Source organism: Bidens hawaiensis, unplaced genomic scaffold (assembly GCF_021521415.1).
Source record: "Bidens hawaiensis isolate Kalapana, Puna unplaced genomic scaffold, B.hawaiensis_p1.1 tig00043449_1, whole genome shotgun sequence".
In the NCBI taxonomy this organism is placed as follows: domain Eukaryota; kingdom Viridiplantae; phylum Streptophyta; class Magnoliopsida; order Asterales; family Asteraceae; genus Bidens; species Bidens hawaiensis.
Window position 1 is genome coordinate 104,170 of NW_027497695.1, and position 16,122 is coordinate 120,291.

The following is a 16,122-nucleotide window of genomic DNA, read 5'->3' on the forward strand; positions in this document are numbered from 1 at the left end:
AATCACAATAGGTATGCAGTATGCTATAGCTGTTGTACATCTTGAAGACACTCGTTGCTTTTGCCTATGACAGCGAATCCTCTCGTTGGCAACCTATCAACGTAGGGTTATGATCAGCAGCAAATTCGTCTCATCTCATCTGAATGAAGAAGAAGAGAACAGAGATCCGTGGAAGAGGCTAAAAGATAATAATAATATTATTATTAATATTAATATGAACTTGATGCTTCATCATTTTGTGCAAATGGAGTTGCTGCTGCACTGATTTCATGACTTACTTACAATATGCAATTGCAAGTGGAGTTGCTGCTGCACTGGTGATCACAATTCATCAGTAACAAATTGTAGATGATCATAAAGGATAAAGCTTGAGAGAGAGCTAGAGTTTGTGAAATTGAGATCTGAAGAATAATAATAAGAGAAGATATTAATAATAATAATAATAATAATATTTGGATAAAATAATAATAAGATATTAATAATAATAATAATAATAATAAATTTAAAAAAAAACACTCGATTTCTATGCATTTGTCAAATGAACACACTAAGAATGTAATTGGATTTTAATTTCCTTAAATTTTAATTCCTATTAAAAATGTTCAAATTACAAATCTAATTCATTCAAATTCCAAACCCTATTCCAGTTCCAATTCTTTCGTGAAAAGGGCTTATTTTATTATCATATAATATAATATAAAAAATGGAGTAATAAAAATGGAACAACCAAAACGGAATAAACGTACACGACGGATCTAAAATCGCCGAAACAAAGAAACCCTAGCTTACCCATTGGCGGCCAATCTCATCTCCCTGTACAATCAATCAACCAACCAACGTTACGATGCATCAGTTATTCTCAACAACTTAGGGTTAGGGTTTTGCCAAATTAGGGCTAGGGTTTATCGAAATGGAACCATGATGTGTAGGATCGAGAACGGATGTTGCACCACTCAGGAAACGCATTCTCCACTTTCCAATAAACACGCACCAGTGGCTCAAATCGGTCTAAGCTTCTACGCACAGGCGTCTAAGGCGCTTGCGGTTGTTTCGCCTTTTGATTTGGAGGATGTGGAGAAGAAGAGTTCAGTTACCGTTACCACACTGCCTGGTGGTATGGCTAGTTGGCTGTGTAAACAGTCGGATGCTAATCGAAAGAAGTGTAAGAGGGGGCTCGGATATTAATAAAAACAAGGAGAAGGTTAAGGTGAACAGCATTTGGTCAGAAAGAGGATTATTTTAGGGGAGTGTGCTTGGATGATATTGAGAGGCTAAATGAAGCTGCTTCGGTGTTTAGGGGTAATGGTAATAATAATAATAGTCTCATTTCAATTCCTTATCCTGGAAATGATAACAGTAATAATAATGTGAATGTGAATGAAAGTCATCAGGATGTTAACCATATTATGGAAGTAGACGGTGAAAGTGTTAATCAAGTTTCACAAAACCAACAAGAGCATAGTGGGATGGAATGGATTTTAGGTTGTAGAAATAAGATATATTTGACATCTGAACGGCCTTCCAAGAAACGCAAGCTGCCAGGTGAGGAAACGAGGTTGGAGAAGCTTTTTGCTGCTCAACCGGTTAAAGACAGAGAGCCATCTACGTGTTGTGATTATTGCAGCGAGGGTGGGACAGATGATCAGTTGAACAGGCTGATTGTTTGCACGTCTTGTGGTGTGGCGGTGCATCAGAGATGTTATGGTGTGCGGCAAAGTGATGATGCTGGTTGGTTATGTTTTCTTGGTGCAGGGTTAAGATTGATGGAGAGAAAAACACTGATTGTGACGGGCGCTGTCTGCTTTGCCCACAGCAGGGTGGGGCCTTAAAGCCTGTGAAAAAGAGGGGTGATGGGGATGACGATGGTGGTCATGTTGAGTTTGTTCACTTGTTTTGTTGTCAGTGGATGACTGAGGTTTATATAGAGGATACAAAAAGCATGGAACCAATTATGAACGTTGAGGGCGTTAAGGATGCACAGAAGAAGTTAATATGTTATCTGTGCAAGGTGAAATGTGGTGCCTGTGTTCGTTGCAGTTACGGTATGTTGTCACATCAGTTTCACTCTTTCTTTTAGTGGTGTAATGGTGCATCATATCTATTGCTGTTAATCGGTTATGGACACAATACGACTGTAATGTAGGATATTTTGTACCTGTAACCATGTAAGTTCTAGTAATATACCCTAATGAATGTCTTATATAAGTTTGTGTTTCTACTTGTTCTGTGTAAGGTTTACTTGCAGATTCATATAAATAAACAGAAGTTTAACATGCGTGACTACAGGCTAACATCATTTAGATAACATGGTTTATCCGTGTTTGCTGTTTTTCAAATCTCGTTTACTGCAGTTAGACTGCTAGAGACTAGGCATTCTATGCAGTCAACTGAAAAATGCATTAATTAGTTTGGCTTGACATTTGTATATGGAGTTGCTCCTTTTTTAAGGCAAAAAATATAAGTAAAGGGTGCAGTGAGCGCTCATAACCTTTAGTTAAACGTCTTTAGTTAAATAGATTTCTTGGTTTTTTATTCTTTCCCTATAAATTTATTTTTTAATAATGCTAGTATTACATATTCACGGGGTGCTAAGTAGCTATTTACTTTTAGATAACAATAGAAAAGGTTTATGGAAATAATTTACTCATCACCTATCTGCGTCTTGTATTTGAAGAATAATATTATTTTTCATATACATAATATATATTAAATGTTTTATTTAAGTGCGCTTATTTTTTCTCAGGCCTTCGCATTTGTTACACCTTGCGCCTAGGCCCTAGGCGAGGCCTATGCGTCTTGAGTGCGCCTAACGCATTTGATAACTATGGGTAGGTCCCTCTAGTCGGTTTGCCACAAGCAATTATAGGGACATCAAGATTTGCGAACTTAACTTTGAAATTGTTTTGGAACATATTGTGAAATCATGGACTCTTAATTACCAAAAAGGATCTCAAATCATTTGTCAAATGTCAAGTATTTTTTTTTCCCATTTGTTCGGTGCTTAAAATATAAAATCTGACTTAAGAACAATTCAACCCTCTTAGAGTTACCTGATGGAGATTACTAGACTTGCAAGTTGAAAGAAAGTAGTACTTTTATTTTGATTTTTAGATAAGATATTTGAATATGTAGGCACGGTGACATAATAAGGTTATAAAAAAATACAATAGATAACAGATATGTGGGACTTGAGTGCTATCTTGTAGATCTTGGTCTTTTTATATATGAATTTATAATGTTAACAGTTCTTACAGAAGGGCCTGCTCTTATTTGGTGCTGGTCAAGCTTACGCAGTCCATGATATATATGTTGGATGTCAGTTCTTATGCACTAGATTTCTTGTAGAAGCTTTCCATTAGCCATATTTTTTCTAAACATTTACTGATTTATATTTTTATGAACTGTTCTTCACAACAATACATTTCCTAACTTAAATGCGCATTAGCATTTGGTCTCGAACTAGATTGCTTTCTCATACAAGTATACCATTAATGATTAACCAATATCCTAAGAACTCCTGTTTCTTTATTCGTTTCCTCAAAAGTTGTTTTCTTTTGTGAATCATAATAGGTGGCATAGTTATATGAGACCTATGCAGTTACTTGTACCAATCATGCTCCACACAACATGTTAGCTGGTTTTGTTCAGGGTTCACCAATGAATTGACAGTCTCTATTAGCTTCGTTTTGTTTTGCTGTTCTCCTTTTTTTATCAGCCCTGGGTCCATGTTCACTCTTTGTGGAATTAGTGAGTGGTTTTCTTATGCTGCAGATAAGGTGACACATGGCAGCAAATGATATTAGATCAATATCTTAATTTGCTGCAAGTTGATTTCTGCTGTATGCAACACTTTTTGCATAAAGTAAATATACATTTTGTGAATTACGAATTTATAGCTTATGCAGTTGGGGAAAAATTTACTTTCTGCATGTTTATATAGGGGAATAGTTTTCCATTTACAAGGGTTTCTAGGCTTGATGGTGGTTATGTTTTGGGCATGGGATGAAAAATTGCCAACTGTCATTCATGAAACTGTTAGGGTTGGAGACTCGAACAAAGGGTATTAGGGCAGCCGGCCCTAATTAGGGTTAGCCGGCCCTAATGGGTCCCATCTTATTTGTTTGGGCCTAACTTGGAGAACAAGTTAGGAACCCTAGATTTAGTCTATATATACCCTAGTTGTAATTGTAATCTTGTGTGCCTTGAGCTTAATGAAATAACCTGGTTGCAGCCCGTGGACGTAGGTCCCCCACTGGGACCGAACCACGTAAAATTCTTGTGTCGTTTATTTTTCTATACCGCGTGTTTATATCGTTTGTGTGTGTGTGTGTTGATTCCGCTGCGCCGCTTTGTTCCTAACAAGTGGTATCAGAGCTTTGGCTCGTTGTTGCACACGGTATTGCACGGAAGAACGATTCGTAAAGGAGAAACCCTAGGTTGCGCAAAAAGGGAAAGAAAACAGGGCTGTTTGGGACGGTTTTCGGGGTGATTTTGCAATTAGAATTCCTGTTTTGGACTTCTTGGAGTTGCAGGTTTCACTCGGGTTTGCAGGTGAAGGTCGGGTCAGGTGTTTCGGGTTATGACATCGCGGGTATAAATGGTTTTGTTTATAGTACCAGGTTAATCTCTTTGAAGCCGCCGATTAGGGTTTGGTTATAAAACTCTTGGATTCGTCGAATAAAGGTTAGAGATTTAGTTAGTTTCTGTTGACTGTTTATTATCAACTGTTTGAGAACCGAGTTACGTGAAAATCAATATTTGGGTTTAGATTTGTCTGCGAAGTTTATTGTAGGAGCAAATCGGTCAGTTGACAATGTTCGGTAGAGAACATCCGTCAAGTTCTGGCTCGTACCATTGATGTGTTCACTGTTTCGATTTGTTTCCTGATTGCTAATTGTTATAGCTGAAGACGGGATGGGTATGATCGAAGGTTTGACCGGTTTGGATTTCGGTTGGTTGGTTTTGTCAAAGGAACTTGGATGTGGTACTGTGGGATAAAACAGGTGAAAATGGAACTAGCAGGTTGGAATGCTTTGGGTTTTAAGTATTCTGATTCTGGTGTGCTGGTGACGACATAAGTGAAAAAAAAGGGAAGTCAGGTTGAAAGGTTTATTCGGTTAGGATTAGCTGATCGGGTGTACAATCGCGGAATCCTTGGTACCGTTTGCTTTCGGTAAAGCTCTACTGCTGTTAGTTATAACCGTTTGCCGGTTAGCTGGTCTGGAACTATGAAATTATTTCTTGTTCGGTGGTGATCAGCAGTTCGACATTTGAGGGGATCCGGGATCTTGTGCTGGGTGAACACGTTTACCGGGAAAAGTACGATCGGGGATAATCTCATGGAATGTTGGTTTTGGTAATGGGTTGGGATAACAGGGACAGTGGGAGCTGGGCATAGTTGACTTCGTGGAGCTGCATGGAGGTTCGTGACATTCTTTAGAGTCAATGTCAAAAGATAATGAATTCTGCTTCTGAGAATGTGTCTGGGTTGATGCATTGGGACTCAGTGAAGGCAGTGAGACTCTTGGGTTCGAGATTCTGGTATACTTCATTTCATGTTACCCACTGTAGTGAAGTATTGGTGAATCTTATTGAAGACTTTGGGAAGGTACAAGTTTATGTATCGCTGGAAGAAGGGAACCAACTTCCGAGTATTAAAGTCTTGGCTCGCTGCATCGGGTAGAGCTAAGTGGATTCATTTTGCAAGTGTGAATCCTGGAGCCACCGGGATGTAGCTGAGTGCATTCGGAGGTTTAAACTAGGTCAGGGGTTTTGGAACAGTGGGAGCACGAACCGTGTTCTAGGTACAGTTCAAAACACCGTTGGGTTTTGAATACCGGAATTCCGAATGGGAAAATCTCTCCTGGGTACTTGCAGGTTTTGGAGAGTGGTGTTTTCTCTGGGAGTCTCTGGAGCCGGTAGTTCGAATCAGTGGGAGCCGGTTGAGATTGAGGATGAGTCAATGGCGGGTTTTGCCATGGCTGGGTCATTGATGACTGTTGGGTTGGAGCTCAATGGAGCTTCAACTGGCTCTTCAGGTAATTGAGGAGCGGGCCGCTGCAACTAGGAGGATTAGATTGAAGTCTTAGCTTGTTTATGGGAACTGAGGCTTGGAGGACTTCTTTTATTTGAAATCATAGCTTGTTCTTGGGAGCTTGAGGCTTGGAGAACTTCTGACCGTGAAGTTTTAGCTTGTTCTTGGAACTGGAGGCTTGGAAGATTTCTGTTTTTAAGATTACTGGAGTTACAGGTATAGGGTTTGCTTGGATGGTGGATTGAGGATTGCTCGAGCCTCCAAGTGGGAGATTGTTAGGGTTGGAGACTCGAACAAAGGGTATTAGGGCAGCCGGCCCTAATTAGGGTTAGCCGGCCCTAATGGGTCCCATCTTATTTGTTTGGGCCTAACTTGGAGAACAAGTTAGGAACCCTAGATTTAGTCTATATATACCCTAGTTGTAATTGTAATCTTGTGTGCCTTGAGCTTAATGAAATAACCTGGTTGCAGCCCGTGGACGTAGGTCCCCCACTGGGACCGAACCACGTAAAATTCTTGTGTCGTTTATTTTTCTATACCGCGTGTTTATATCGTTTGTGTGTGTGTGTGTTGATTCCGCTGCGCCGCTTTGTTCCTAACAGAAACTGCTAATTCTCTTATTGCAGAATTGAAATATAGTAATAACTTGGCATTGTTAAACTCTGCATTTAACAAAAACATTTTAGCTTATAACTTTTGCCTTAATTTCTTTTTATATTGTATATTTGTAATATTATATATGGGAATGATTGCATATTTGCATTTAAACAGTACTTGGAAATGATGCTGCATTTTTTGTTCATGAGGACCGAGGTTGAGTTGGGTGATGATGCATTTAATTAATTAAATGCCAGTCTTTTGGTGTCACAGAAATAGCTTACATGTGACAAAAGTATAAGTACTTAATAGTCTGCCCGAGAAAAGATGAGAATACAAAGTTGCATGTATAGAATTACATGAGTTGTTTTAAAAACGGTAGACAAACGGTATGCAATAGCAAATGCAGTATTAAGTGTATACATATACCATTACAAAGTAGTTGTAATATGAAATTCATGTCTTCGGTATTAAAAACTGTCATTTCGATCTACAAACGAGTTTAAAAAAGCAAAGTTATCAAGATGCAGTGTGCTAAGCATTAGTGGAGCTAATGGGTCGACTGGCTTTTTTATGCTTATTTGATAAATGTGTGCATTGGCGATACGTTAACAGGGTACTGACACACATTATCTCAACATTTGAGAATTTATACCATTTTGGCAGAATTATTTTTTTCAATGACTATTGTAATTATGTTATCGCTGTTTTAGGATGTGAAAGTCTGCCTTTACAGTTTTCTTCTATTTCTTTATGCTTCGCTTGTTAACTCTTGTCCCTTTAGGACTTTCTTACACTATCCACTGTTTGTGAACTATAATTTCGTTTATTTTGATACTTGCATAGGATCTTGTCGAACTGCTTTCCATCCTGTATGTGCAAGGGAGGCAAGTCATAGAATGGAAATTTGGGGGAAATTCGGGTGTGATGATGTAAGCTCATTCATCTTCCATTCAAACTAGAAATCATCAGTCAATCATTTTATGTTCTCATAAATTGTTATAATGTGTTTATTTTTTCGCTTGCTTAAAATATCTTGATGTGGTCTTTTAAAAAAAAAATAAAATTATGTAGGTTGAGATGCGAGCTTTTTGCTTAAAGCATACTGAAGCCCCAAAAGAAGGCAGTGTATCTATTGAAGATGGGGTGCTAAATACTAGTTCAAACATTAAAAGTAAAACAGACGTTGACATGGCAGATGTCAAAGGCAGCAACACCGTTGAAGATGTTATAGTGTCAGATTCTTCTAATCTTGCTCTACTTGTAAAGAAGGTTCAGTAAAAATTTATGAAACAAGTGTTATTATAAGAGCATTCTTATGATTGACTGTTTTGTGGGATTATTATTCCTCTTAGTCAAATTGTTTAAAAGTTTATGCTTATGTTTGTGACTTGCAGAAAAATTTGATGCTTAAAGTTTTGTCTACACGCATATTCAATGGTGAGAAAGCATCTGGTGTTGAAAATGCTATTACAAGAGTGCCAGACAACAATGTAGGGAGTTTTTCTGTTAAGTTGGGCCCACCTCGGAAGAAAGCCAAATGCAATATTAGGGTGCTCAAGGATAACAGTCTTATATTGTCTCTTAAAAGGAGTTCTGCAGATGGAGTAATAAGGGATGAGGATAAAAATGGTGGCAAGTTTTCTGGTCAAGAGTCATCTCCTGATTCTACGGTAAAGGTTGTTGCTTGCTTCTATAATCAACTTTTAGTTATGGTTACCTTTTGTGATCTTATTGCAAGGTTTTATAATGTTAGCAGCTTAGGCGAATCTAAGATTACACTTTTATGTCATAAATTTAGATTTTAAGATTGATGATTTTACTAATTAATTTGGTTAGTATGATTCTTTCTGGAATATATGATCTAATATTTTAAGGTCTTCTCTCTGAATATTTGTTGGTAATATCTAATCCGATTTAACCACCCCTGGTTATTTTTTTATTCTTTTCTCACTGCATGTAGATTTCTTGCTTATTGCTTGTTTTTTCTGTTTATATTTTATTATGTTTTGTTACGAATATTCCACTTTCTTGCAGTAAAAGGGATATCCAAATAATTTTTAGTTTTGTTTCTGCAGACATCTACTGAATCTTGTCCAGTTTCTGATTTATTGGTGAGAAACACTACTGAACAAAAAGGTGCATTTTCTGATAATTTGCTTTTGCTATGTTTCATTTGCCCTATTTTATATGGGGTTTGCTATGCCATTCAGTTGATGGTAAATATAATATAATTTATTAGCAAAGACCATCTTTTTCCGGTTCAAACTGCTGATTGCAGTTGACTGAGTGTTTGAGATAGGTTTTTCTATTGTAGTTGACTGACTGTTTGCGATTGTTTTATTTAAGTCCACACCTGACCTGTTGTGTAAAAATGTGCTTTTAAGTTGGTTTAATATAAATTGCAATCATGGTTATAAGTAACTGATTACTTGTTGTAATGACTTTCTTTGACCAAGTTAAACTTGCAAAAGATCAACCTATCATTTAAATGATAGTTTATGAGAATCGAGTTTGGAAGAAATGATTGCTTAAAACTTATTAGCCAATTTTTCAAATATACAGTTTATTACCTTTTTTTTTGCTTTTCGTCTAAATTTCTAATATCATGTACCAAATTTACCACCGTGTACAGGTGATGCTGTCAAGTGTTCAAGTCCAAGTCAAATTGGCTGCGGTCAAGTTGACAGGCCAATCGACTCCAATTGCTCAATCTCTGAGAATAACAGCCCTGTTGCCATGTAAGCTCTAAAAACTTGAATCTTTGCAACTTACTGATAGAAGGATAACAAAAAAAAGAGAATGGAGGGGGGGTGGGGGTGTTAGGGTGGGTTTTACGTTTTGGGATTTTTGTTTTGAATGTTTGTGATTATTTGGTTCTACATGAATACCAATATCTAGACATCTGGTAATGTAGTAGAACAGAAGCTTCACCTGATTCTTATGTCCACCCACTTATACTGATGCGGAAACAATATATTTCTGAGATGAAAGTTCACGAGGATGATGGTAACATCTTACTTCATACGTATTCCTCACAGTTATTTTGCGATGATGTTATCTGATGAAGGCTTCCTCAGGTTCTGGAGTTGGTTGCAATCAAGAAACTCGAAATTCGGCTACTGAGTCGAGTACCGAGTCAGGAAAAACTGAACGGATGAGTATCATAAGTATGTTTCCAGTTGATGAAGTGGAAGGAGAACTGGTTTACTATCAACATCAACTACTTCGCAATGCCGCTGCAAGAAAACACATAAACGGTCTCTTTATTTTTGCGGGTTTAGGGTTTTTGCTGTATATCCGTTGCTGACTAGAGTACTTACTTCTGTTATGTGGTACATGCAGATGCTTTGATTTCTAAGGTAACCAAGTGTCTCCCACAAGAGATTGATGATGTAAGAAAAGATAACTGGGATGCGGTGTTTGTGAGCCAGTTTATTTTTGACTTAAAAAAATTTAAAAAACGTGGTCAAAAAGAAAGAAGGCACAAGGAAGCTCAAGCTGTGTTAGCCACTGCAACCGCTGATGCAGCTGCCTCATCCAGGGTTTCTTCTATAAGGAAAAATACGGTTGATGACTCAGCTCACCAAGAGGTTGTTGTGCTTGACTCTTATTTTATTATCATAAAACTAAGTTATTCATATTCTTATTATTGTCTTCAGAATATTTTGAAAGCAAAAGAAGCACATCCCAAGTTGTCTGTAACGACTTTACATGAAATATCAACTTTGAAGAATAAAGGGCATTCTAAGGTTTGTGATGTTTGTAGACGGGCCTAGACAGTTTTGAACCCTATTATCAGGTGTTCTAGTTGCAAGGTTAGTTTAAATGCTTGTAATAAACACTCTTTTATTTCTTACCCTTTTTGTTATGGTTAAGATGTAATCATATACCTATCTGCTAACAGGTTACAGTTCATATTGATTGTTATCGTAGTATTAAAGATTCTACAGGCCCATGGTTTTGTGAGTTGTGTGAAGATATATGGTCATCTCATGTAGCAGAATGTAGATTATGTTGTGGCACTATTGGTGCTTTTAGGAAGTCAACTGATGGTCAATGGGTCCATGCCTTCTGTGCTGAAGTAAGTTTCTTTTCTTCCGTTGAGGATCTATAATGTTGTTTCTGATTCTTACATGTGTTTCATTTTTGTGATGCAGTGGATTCTAGAATCAACATTCAGAAGGGGGCAAATAAAACCTATTGATTGCATGGACACAATCTTTAAGGGGAATGACATTTGTCTTGTTTGCAACCGCAAAGAGGGTGTCTGTCTAAAGGTGAGTTTACACATTTTATTTATTTATTTGTTTTTTATTTTCTTGTGTTGAAAAGTTGATTTTAATAATATTGTTTACAGTGCAATTATGGTCACTGTCAAAGCACATTTCATCCTACTTGTAGTAGTGCTGGCTTGTTCATGAATGTGAGGACTATTGGTGGGAAGTTGCAGCATAAGGCTTACTGTGATAAGCATAGCCTTGTGGAGAGGACTAAGGTGATGTGTATTTTGCCGTTACTATAACTGATACTTTTTCTACGTTGCACTGTATTTTGCCCTTTTTTTATGATAATAATAACCGCTCTAGTTTCTAATAAGTGTTTTTGTATATGGTAGGCCGAGACTCAGAAATATGGAGTAGAAGAATGGAATTCTCTGAAGAAAGTTAGGGTGAGTTACAGTCACATGAATGTCAACATTATAACCTTTTGCAATGCTTTTTAGTTATCTATTGTTCTCAGTAATCATTACAAAATTGTGGTTTTATGCTTCTCTGTTTTTTGAATGTGTGTTTTTATTTTGAGTGTTTGCATGTATATTTATTCGTGTGACAGATGAAAAGTTGCAATCTTTGTATGACATGGTGAGTATTGTCTTAGAACAATGTTTAATTTATATGACTATATTTCTGTGTGCAGGTTGAATTGGAGAGATTACGCCTTATATGTGAAAGAATTATTAGACGGGAGAAATTGAAGGTAAGCTTTAACGGTCTGTGTCTTCTGGAGTATAAAGTTATAACCATACTACAGTTTACAATGACTAATTTTAAAAATGGAACACTTCTACCAAGTTTAACGACTAAAATGGTACGGGTCACTGTATGATGACCAAAATGTGTGTACGTTGTCGTTTTATGACAGTACCCCTTAATTAAATCCCATTTTTGTTGTTAGTTACGTTAATTCTATCCATATTTATTTGTTGATCAATAACACCTGCCAATCAATTGTACTGCTGCAGCGTGAGTTGGTCATTTGTTCACATGACACGCTTCGTTGGAATAGAGAATCAATATCTTTATTCACGCGCATATGTACTCACGTGTCACCTGATGTTAGTTCAGAGTCAGCAACAACCTCCTTAAAAGACAGTTACACAAACAGTTACAAGTCTTGCAGTGAGAGTATCCAGAGATCAGATGATGTCACAATCGATACAACAGTCACCGGGAAGCGAAGTATACGGTTTTCAATGGCAATGGACACTGACCAGAAAACAGATGACAGCTCAATTTCTCAAAGCTCTACTCACACTCCTACAGTTAGGCCATTAGCTGGCAAACAAATCCCACACAGGCCTTCACACACTGCGGTTGATGATGTGGACAAGTGTCTCGGACATGAAAAGGTAAATTCTTTTTTGTTAGGGGTATTTTAGTCATTTCACATGTGTATCATGGAATTTTTACTCGTTTTATAAAGGACATGCCGATTCTGTTTTAATTAATATTAAGGGTATTTTCGTCATTTCACATGCACATGTAGAACTTTTGTTTTTTTAAAAGTGTTGATTTCGTTTAATTAATGTTAAGGGTATTTTGGTCATTTCACATGCACATAACAGAAATTTTTAGTTTTATAAAAAAGTGTAGATTTTGTTAATTAATGTTAAGGGTTTTTTTGTCATTTCACATACACTTAACAGAAAAGGTTAATGTCCATCTACTCCAGGGACCAATCGTGTTACGGTTGTGCAAACGTATGGTCTAAACCTGTAATCTTTGAAACTTAGGGACTACAGTTGCAGTATAGCCAAATCACAGGGACTTTTTTGTGTAATTAACTTTTTATCAAAATGATTTAGGTGGTCTTATGCTTTAAAGTTAAACCCCGGGCTACTTTTAACCAATAACTTTTTTAGCTAATGTTTTTAATTTTGTTTGTTTGATCCTTCAAATAACTAAAACATTACTGAATCATCCTTTTAATATATAAATTGGTTTGAGTTTGCAACCTTTACTTTTACTTATAATTTGAGAGGCGGAAAGTTTGATAAGGTTTCAAAAGAGGTAGCGTTAGACTCTGTTAGGTCAAGTCAATTATTTTTTTTTAAAAATTTGCAATTAGTTATTGAATTAAATATGATAACAGTAATAATATTATTACAACAATATCTGTAAAAATCCATCATTGACTATGTTGCTGAACACTTTCGGGTACATTTTGACCAGCTGGACCCAAATATCCATGATCAAGTACGCGAGTTAAATCTGCACGAATAACTTACAATTGTATAAACATTGTCACAGCATACAGAAACTTTTGAGAAAGAGTTGCTGATGACATCAGATCAAGCATCCTTGAGAAATCAATGGTTGCCAAAAGGATTTGTTTATGTTCCTATTCGTTGCCTCTCAAGCGAGGAGGAAATCATTGCGGCTGCTGAAGACAACTCGGGACAAGATGACTAAACACACCTAAAATCATTCACAGGTTTTTTCATTGACTTAAGCATGGCAAAAGGTCTCAACCACTGAAAAACCACAAGGTATTCATCAACGGCTGAGATGAGAAGCAAGCCGTGTTTCTAATGCCGTTGTCTATTCATCGGGGAAAAAAATGAGAAACCTGGACAGTAGGTATCAAAAGTGGCTTTTGTTGATTTGTTGTAGCCTTAGATTCATTTTGGTTTGTGGTTTTAGTGGCAAGCTGAAGAACTTGTATTCCTATACGAGATGAGTAGCGAGTTGTAAAGTGGTGTACATAGATAGCAGTTACACCAAGAAAGATATCATTTTCGTAGTTGTTTGGCGGAATCTAAAAACAAATAGTGGAATTTAAAAATTGTATGTTAATTTGTATGCACTTTCTTTAATCTTTTATTCTGTAAGCCAAATGATTATCTCACCCGTTAGACTAGTCTTTTGGGTTGAGCTCTGTTTGATCAACTTTGGATTTTGTTGAAAGTCTGAAACTGGTTTAGATTTTATAGAATATATATTTTTTTTATTATTATTGAATCAACTTAATAACAACAATTTCTATAAACACATCATTCCAACTCTAGGTGGTTTTACACAACAATTTAGCATAACTCATGATTCAAACCCTTGATAAATAAATTATGTTATACACCGAAAGATTGATTCAAGTTCCATGATGCTCACCCTTTAGGCTAACGACGGGGTTGAACCACCTTATTTCCGATTTCAATGTCAACTCCAGGTTTTGGGCCACCCATCTGGTTCTGGTTAGTAAGAGCCTGAAGCATTACTTGCTTCTTGTTCACTTTTATCAGTAGTCTTCAGAAATCACAATTCATCATCTTCAAATATTCTTCCACAATAACACACTCGCTGACTTGCATACTACTAAATCTCACTATATGTTTTTCATTAATTAATTATTTACGTCGCATAAATTGCATCTGTATGATTACAGAAAACTAAACCAAAATTGACATAATAATAATATGTAACTAATATTCTCCTTTTATTACTTTGCATTTAGAAAACTTAAAAGAACAAACATTTAATTATTTAACTTTGCATTCGTATCTCACCAGTTTTCCAAAAATGAAAAATATAAAATGTGTTCATGTAAGAAAATCATATAAATGTATAAATATACTCTATTACATGGTGTTGGCGGGTGACAATTGGCAGCAGTAGGTGGCAGTGGGCAAGCCGTTTGGCTATTAACCCGAACCGTTGTCAAATAAGATGGTACCGTGTTAATAAGCCGATCAAACATCCCTTTCTTTGAACGTCAGTTCCACATAAGATGTTGCGTCATCCCTCTTTGGGCTTGAAACCGTTGAACTGAATTTGCGGACCAATACGGTGAAACATGGTACAAGTATAACGTACAGCAGTCCCATGATAAACGGGGCCATAACCAACCATCCCAACAACTGCACGTAATGCCATCAAGTTACTAATCATATGTTTTAAGGGTGTGAATTTAGGTCAAACAGTAGCAACAACTGAAAATTCTTCTTGAAAACCGTTCAGTTTCAGTTTAGTTTGGATTTTTTTTTGGTTTTGACCACATGCAAAACCGTAACTGAACAGAAAATTTGGTTTATACAGAATTTAAAAACCAAGCCTTGGGTTTTTGTTTGAATTCGGTTACTTCCGTTTCATGCACACCGCTGAATTATGTTTGGACGTGCTGTTTGAAAGTGATTATGTTAAAACAATATGATTGACAAAATGATCCGGAGATAATAGTAATTGGATGTTTAAAGTTGTAGCAGTCATAATATTTTAATATCTAATTAATATATTGAAAATATAGAATTATTACAAGTTGAGTTGAGTATTAACATACCGCATGAACAATGCTTAGAAAGATCTGGGTCGAAGCTTGAGCGGTCAATACCTTCCTTAGAGCATCAGAAGTTAAGGGAAAGTGGGGCCCGCCCGTAAGAAACTCACCAAACCGTAAGAACAGTATCACCAAACTACATCACCAAAATCATGAGATTAAACATGAGAGGGGTAAAAGTTTTGGAAAGAATGGTCAACATAATGAATGAAATGTGTACCTGAGCTCAATTGGGGTAATAACAAAATTGGCGAGCATGAGAGTGGGAGCGTTTATAGAAGTGCCGAGCAATGCGATAGCCGCGACACAGAAGAAAAAAGGGACTCCTGTGGTTGATAGATAGGTAGGTTTAAGCAAAAGCATAAGCAAGAAGCATACATACATACATACATACATACATACATACCTACTATTGGGAATATTCCTAAAGTGATGCCAAGAGCAGCAGAGATTGCCAATTGCTTAGGCTCAGCTCCCCTAAGCAGCAATTGTTTATTATTAGTATGATTGATTGTAATATAATTAATAAATACAAGAGATTGGTTTAATAAAGTAAATTAACAGATGAATGATAAGCTACTACTACTACTACCTGGTAAGGATATCGACAAAAGGATCAACGACCTTCTTATTAAGCCAGCTACTGATTCCTTGCAATCCGGGAGCCATTGTTAAATGTTAATGCTATCAATCAATCAACTAGCAATGACTCATCAAATTATTATTATTATTATTGAATTCCGAATCTTCCTTCCGATGATGATGATGACTACTTGTTTCTAGATCCAATCCGCTTTTGCGTTTATTTGTTTTGACTTCAATTATTTATTATAATTGTAATTGAATCGAATCGAATCTGCGCGTCTCAAGCAAACCCGGAATCATGTAATGTAATTTATTAGATTGACCCCTCAACTTGTTCGGGGTTGACAAAAGCA

The 16,122-nt window shown here is 36.7% G+C and overlaps 2 protein-coding genes and 1 pseudogene across 3 annotated transcripts; 2 read left to right on the top strand and 1 right to left on the bottom strand.

The window, feature by feature from the left end:
* Nucleotides 1-921: 921 nt before the first annotated feature.
* Nucleotides 922-1,642, top strand: LOC143594272 (uncharacterized). Its single transcript, XM_077073618.1, has 3 exons — nucleotides 922-1,162; nucleotides 1,216-1,583; nucleotides 1,625-1,642. The coding sequence occupies exons 1-3, from the start codon at nucleotides 922-924 to the stop codon at nucleotides 1,640-1,642; spliced, it is 627 nt and encodes a 208-aa protein (XP_076929733.1).
* On the top strand, nucleotides 1,426-13,462 carry LOC143594275 (uncharacterized; annotated as a pseudogene). Its single transcript, XR_013146310.1, has 17 exons — nucleotides 1,426-2,042; nucleotides 7,478-7,563; nucleotides 7,706-7,903; nucleotides 8,029-8,304; nucleotides 8,710-8,770; nucleotides 9,267-9,372; nucleotides 9,549-9,640; nucleotides 9,712-9,891; nucleotides 9,977-10,224; nucleotides 10,294-10,449; nucleotides 10,539-10,715; nucleotides 10,792-10,911; nucleotides 10,992-11,129; nucleotides 11,250-11,303; nucleotides 11,552-11,611; nucleotides 11,877-12,263; nucleotides 13,165-13,462. The product of XR_013146310.1 is annotated as an uncharacterized LOC143594275 (transcript).
* Nucleotides 13,463-14,499: 1,037 nt separating this feature from the next.
* Nucleotides 14,500-15,853, bottom strand: LOC143594274 (uncharacterized). Its single transcript, XM_077073619.1, has 5 exons — nucleotides 15,777-15,853; nucleotides 15,591-15,661; nucleotides 15,405-15,510; nucleotides 15,188-15,320; nucleotides 14,500-14,768 (listed from the first exon to the last, which is right to left on the bottom strand). Exons 1-5 carry the CDS (start codon nucleotides 15,851-15,853, stop codon nucleotides 14,601-14,603), a joined length of 555 nt encoding a protein of 184 aa, XP_076929734.1. The 3' UTR covers nucleotides 14,500-14,600.
* Between the last annotated feature and the right edge of the window lie 269 nt (nucleotides 15,854-16,122).

Bases quoted from the DNA above. Each gene is read 5' to 3' on its own strand.
- LOC143594272 (XM_077073618.1), top strand. From the start codon at position 922: ATGTGTAGGATCGAGAACGGATGTTGCACCACTCAGGAAACGCATTCT. The intron at 1,163-1,215 runs GTAAGAGGGGGC...TAAGGTGAACAG, and splicing joins GGATGCTAATCGAAAGAAGT to CATTTGGTCAGAAAGAGGAT.
- LOC143594274 (XM_077073619.1), bottom strand. From the start codon at position 15,853: ATGGCTCCCGGATTGCAAGGAATCAGTAGCTGGCTTAATAAGAAGGTC. The intron at 15,511-15,590 runs GTATGTATGTAT...TATCAACCACAG, and splicing joins AGGAATATTCCCAATAGTAG to GAGTCCCTTTTTTCTTCTGT. The intron at 15,321-15,404 runs GTACACATTTCA...TTGGTGATGTAG, and splicing joins ATTACCCCAATTGAGCTCAG to TTTGGTGATACTGTTCTTAC.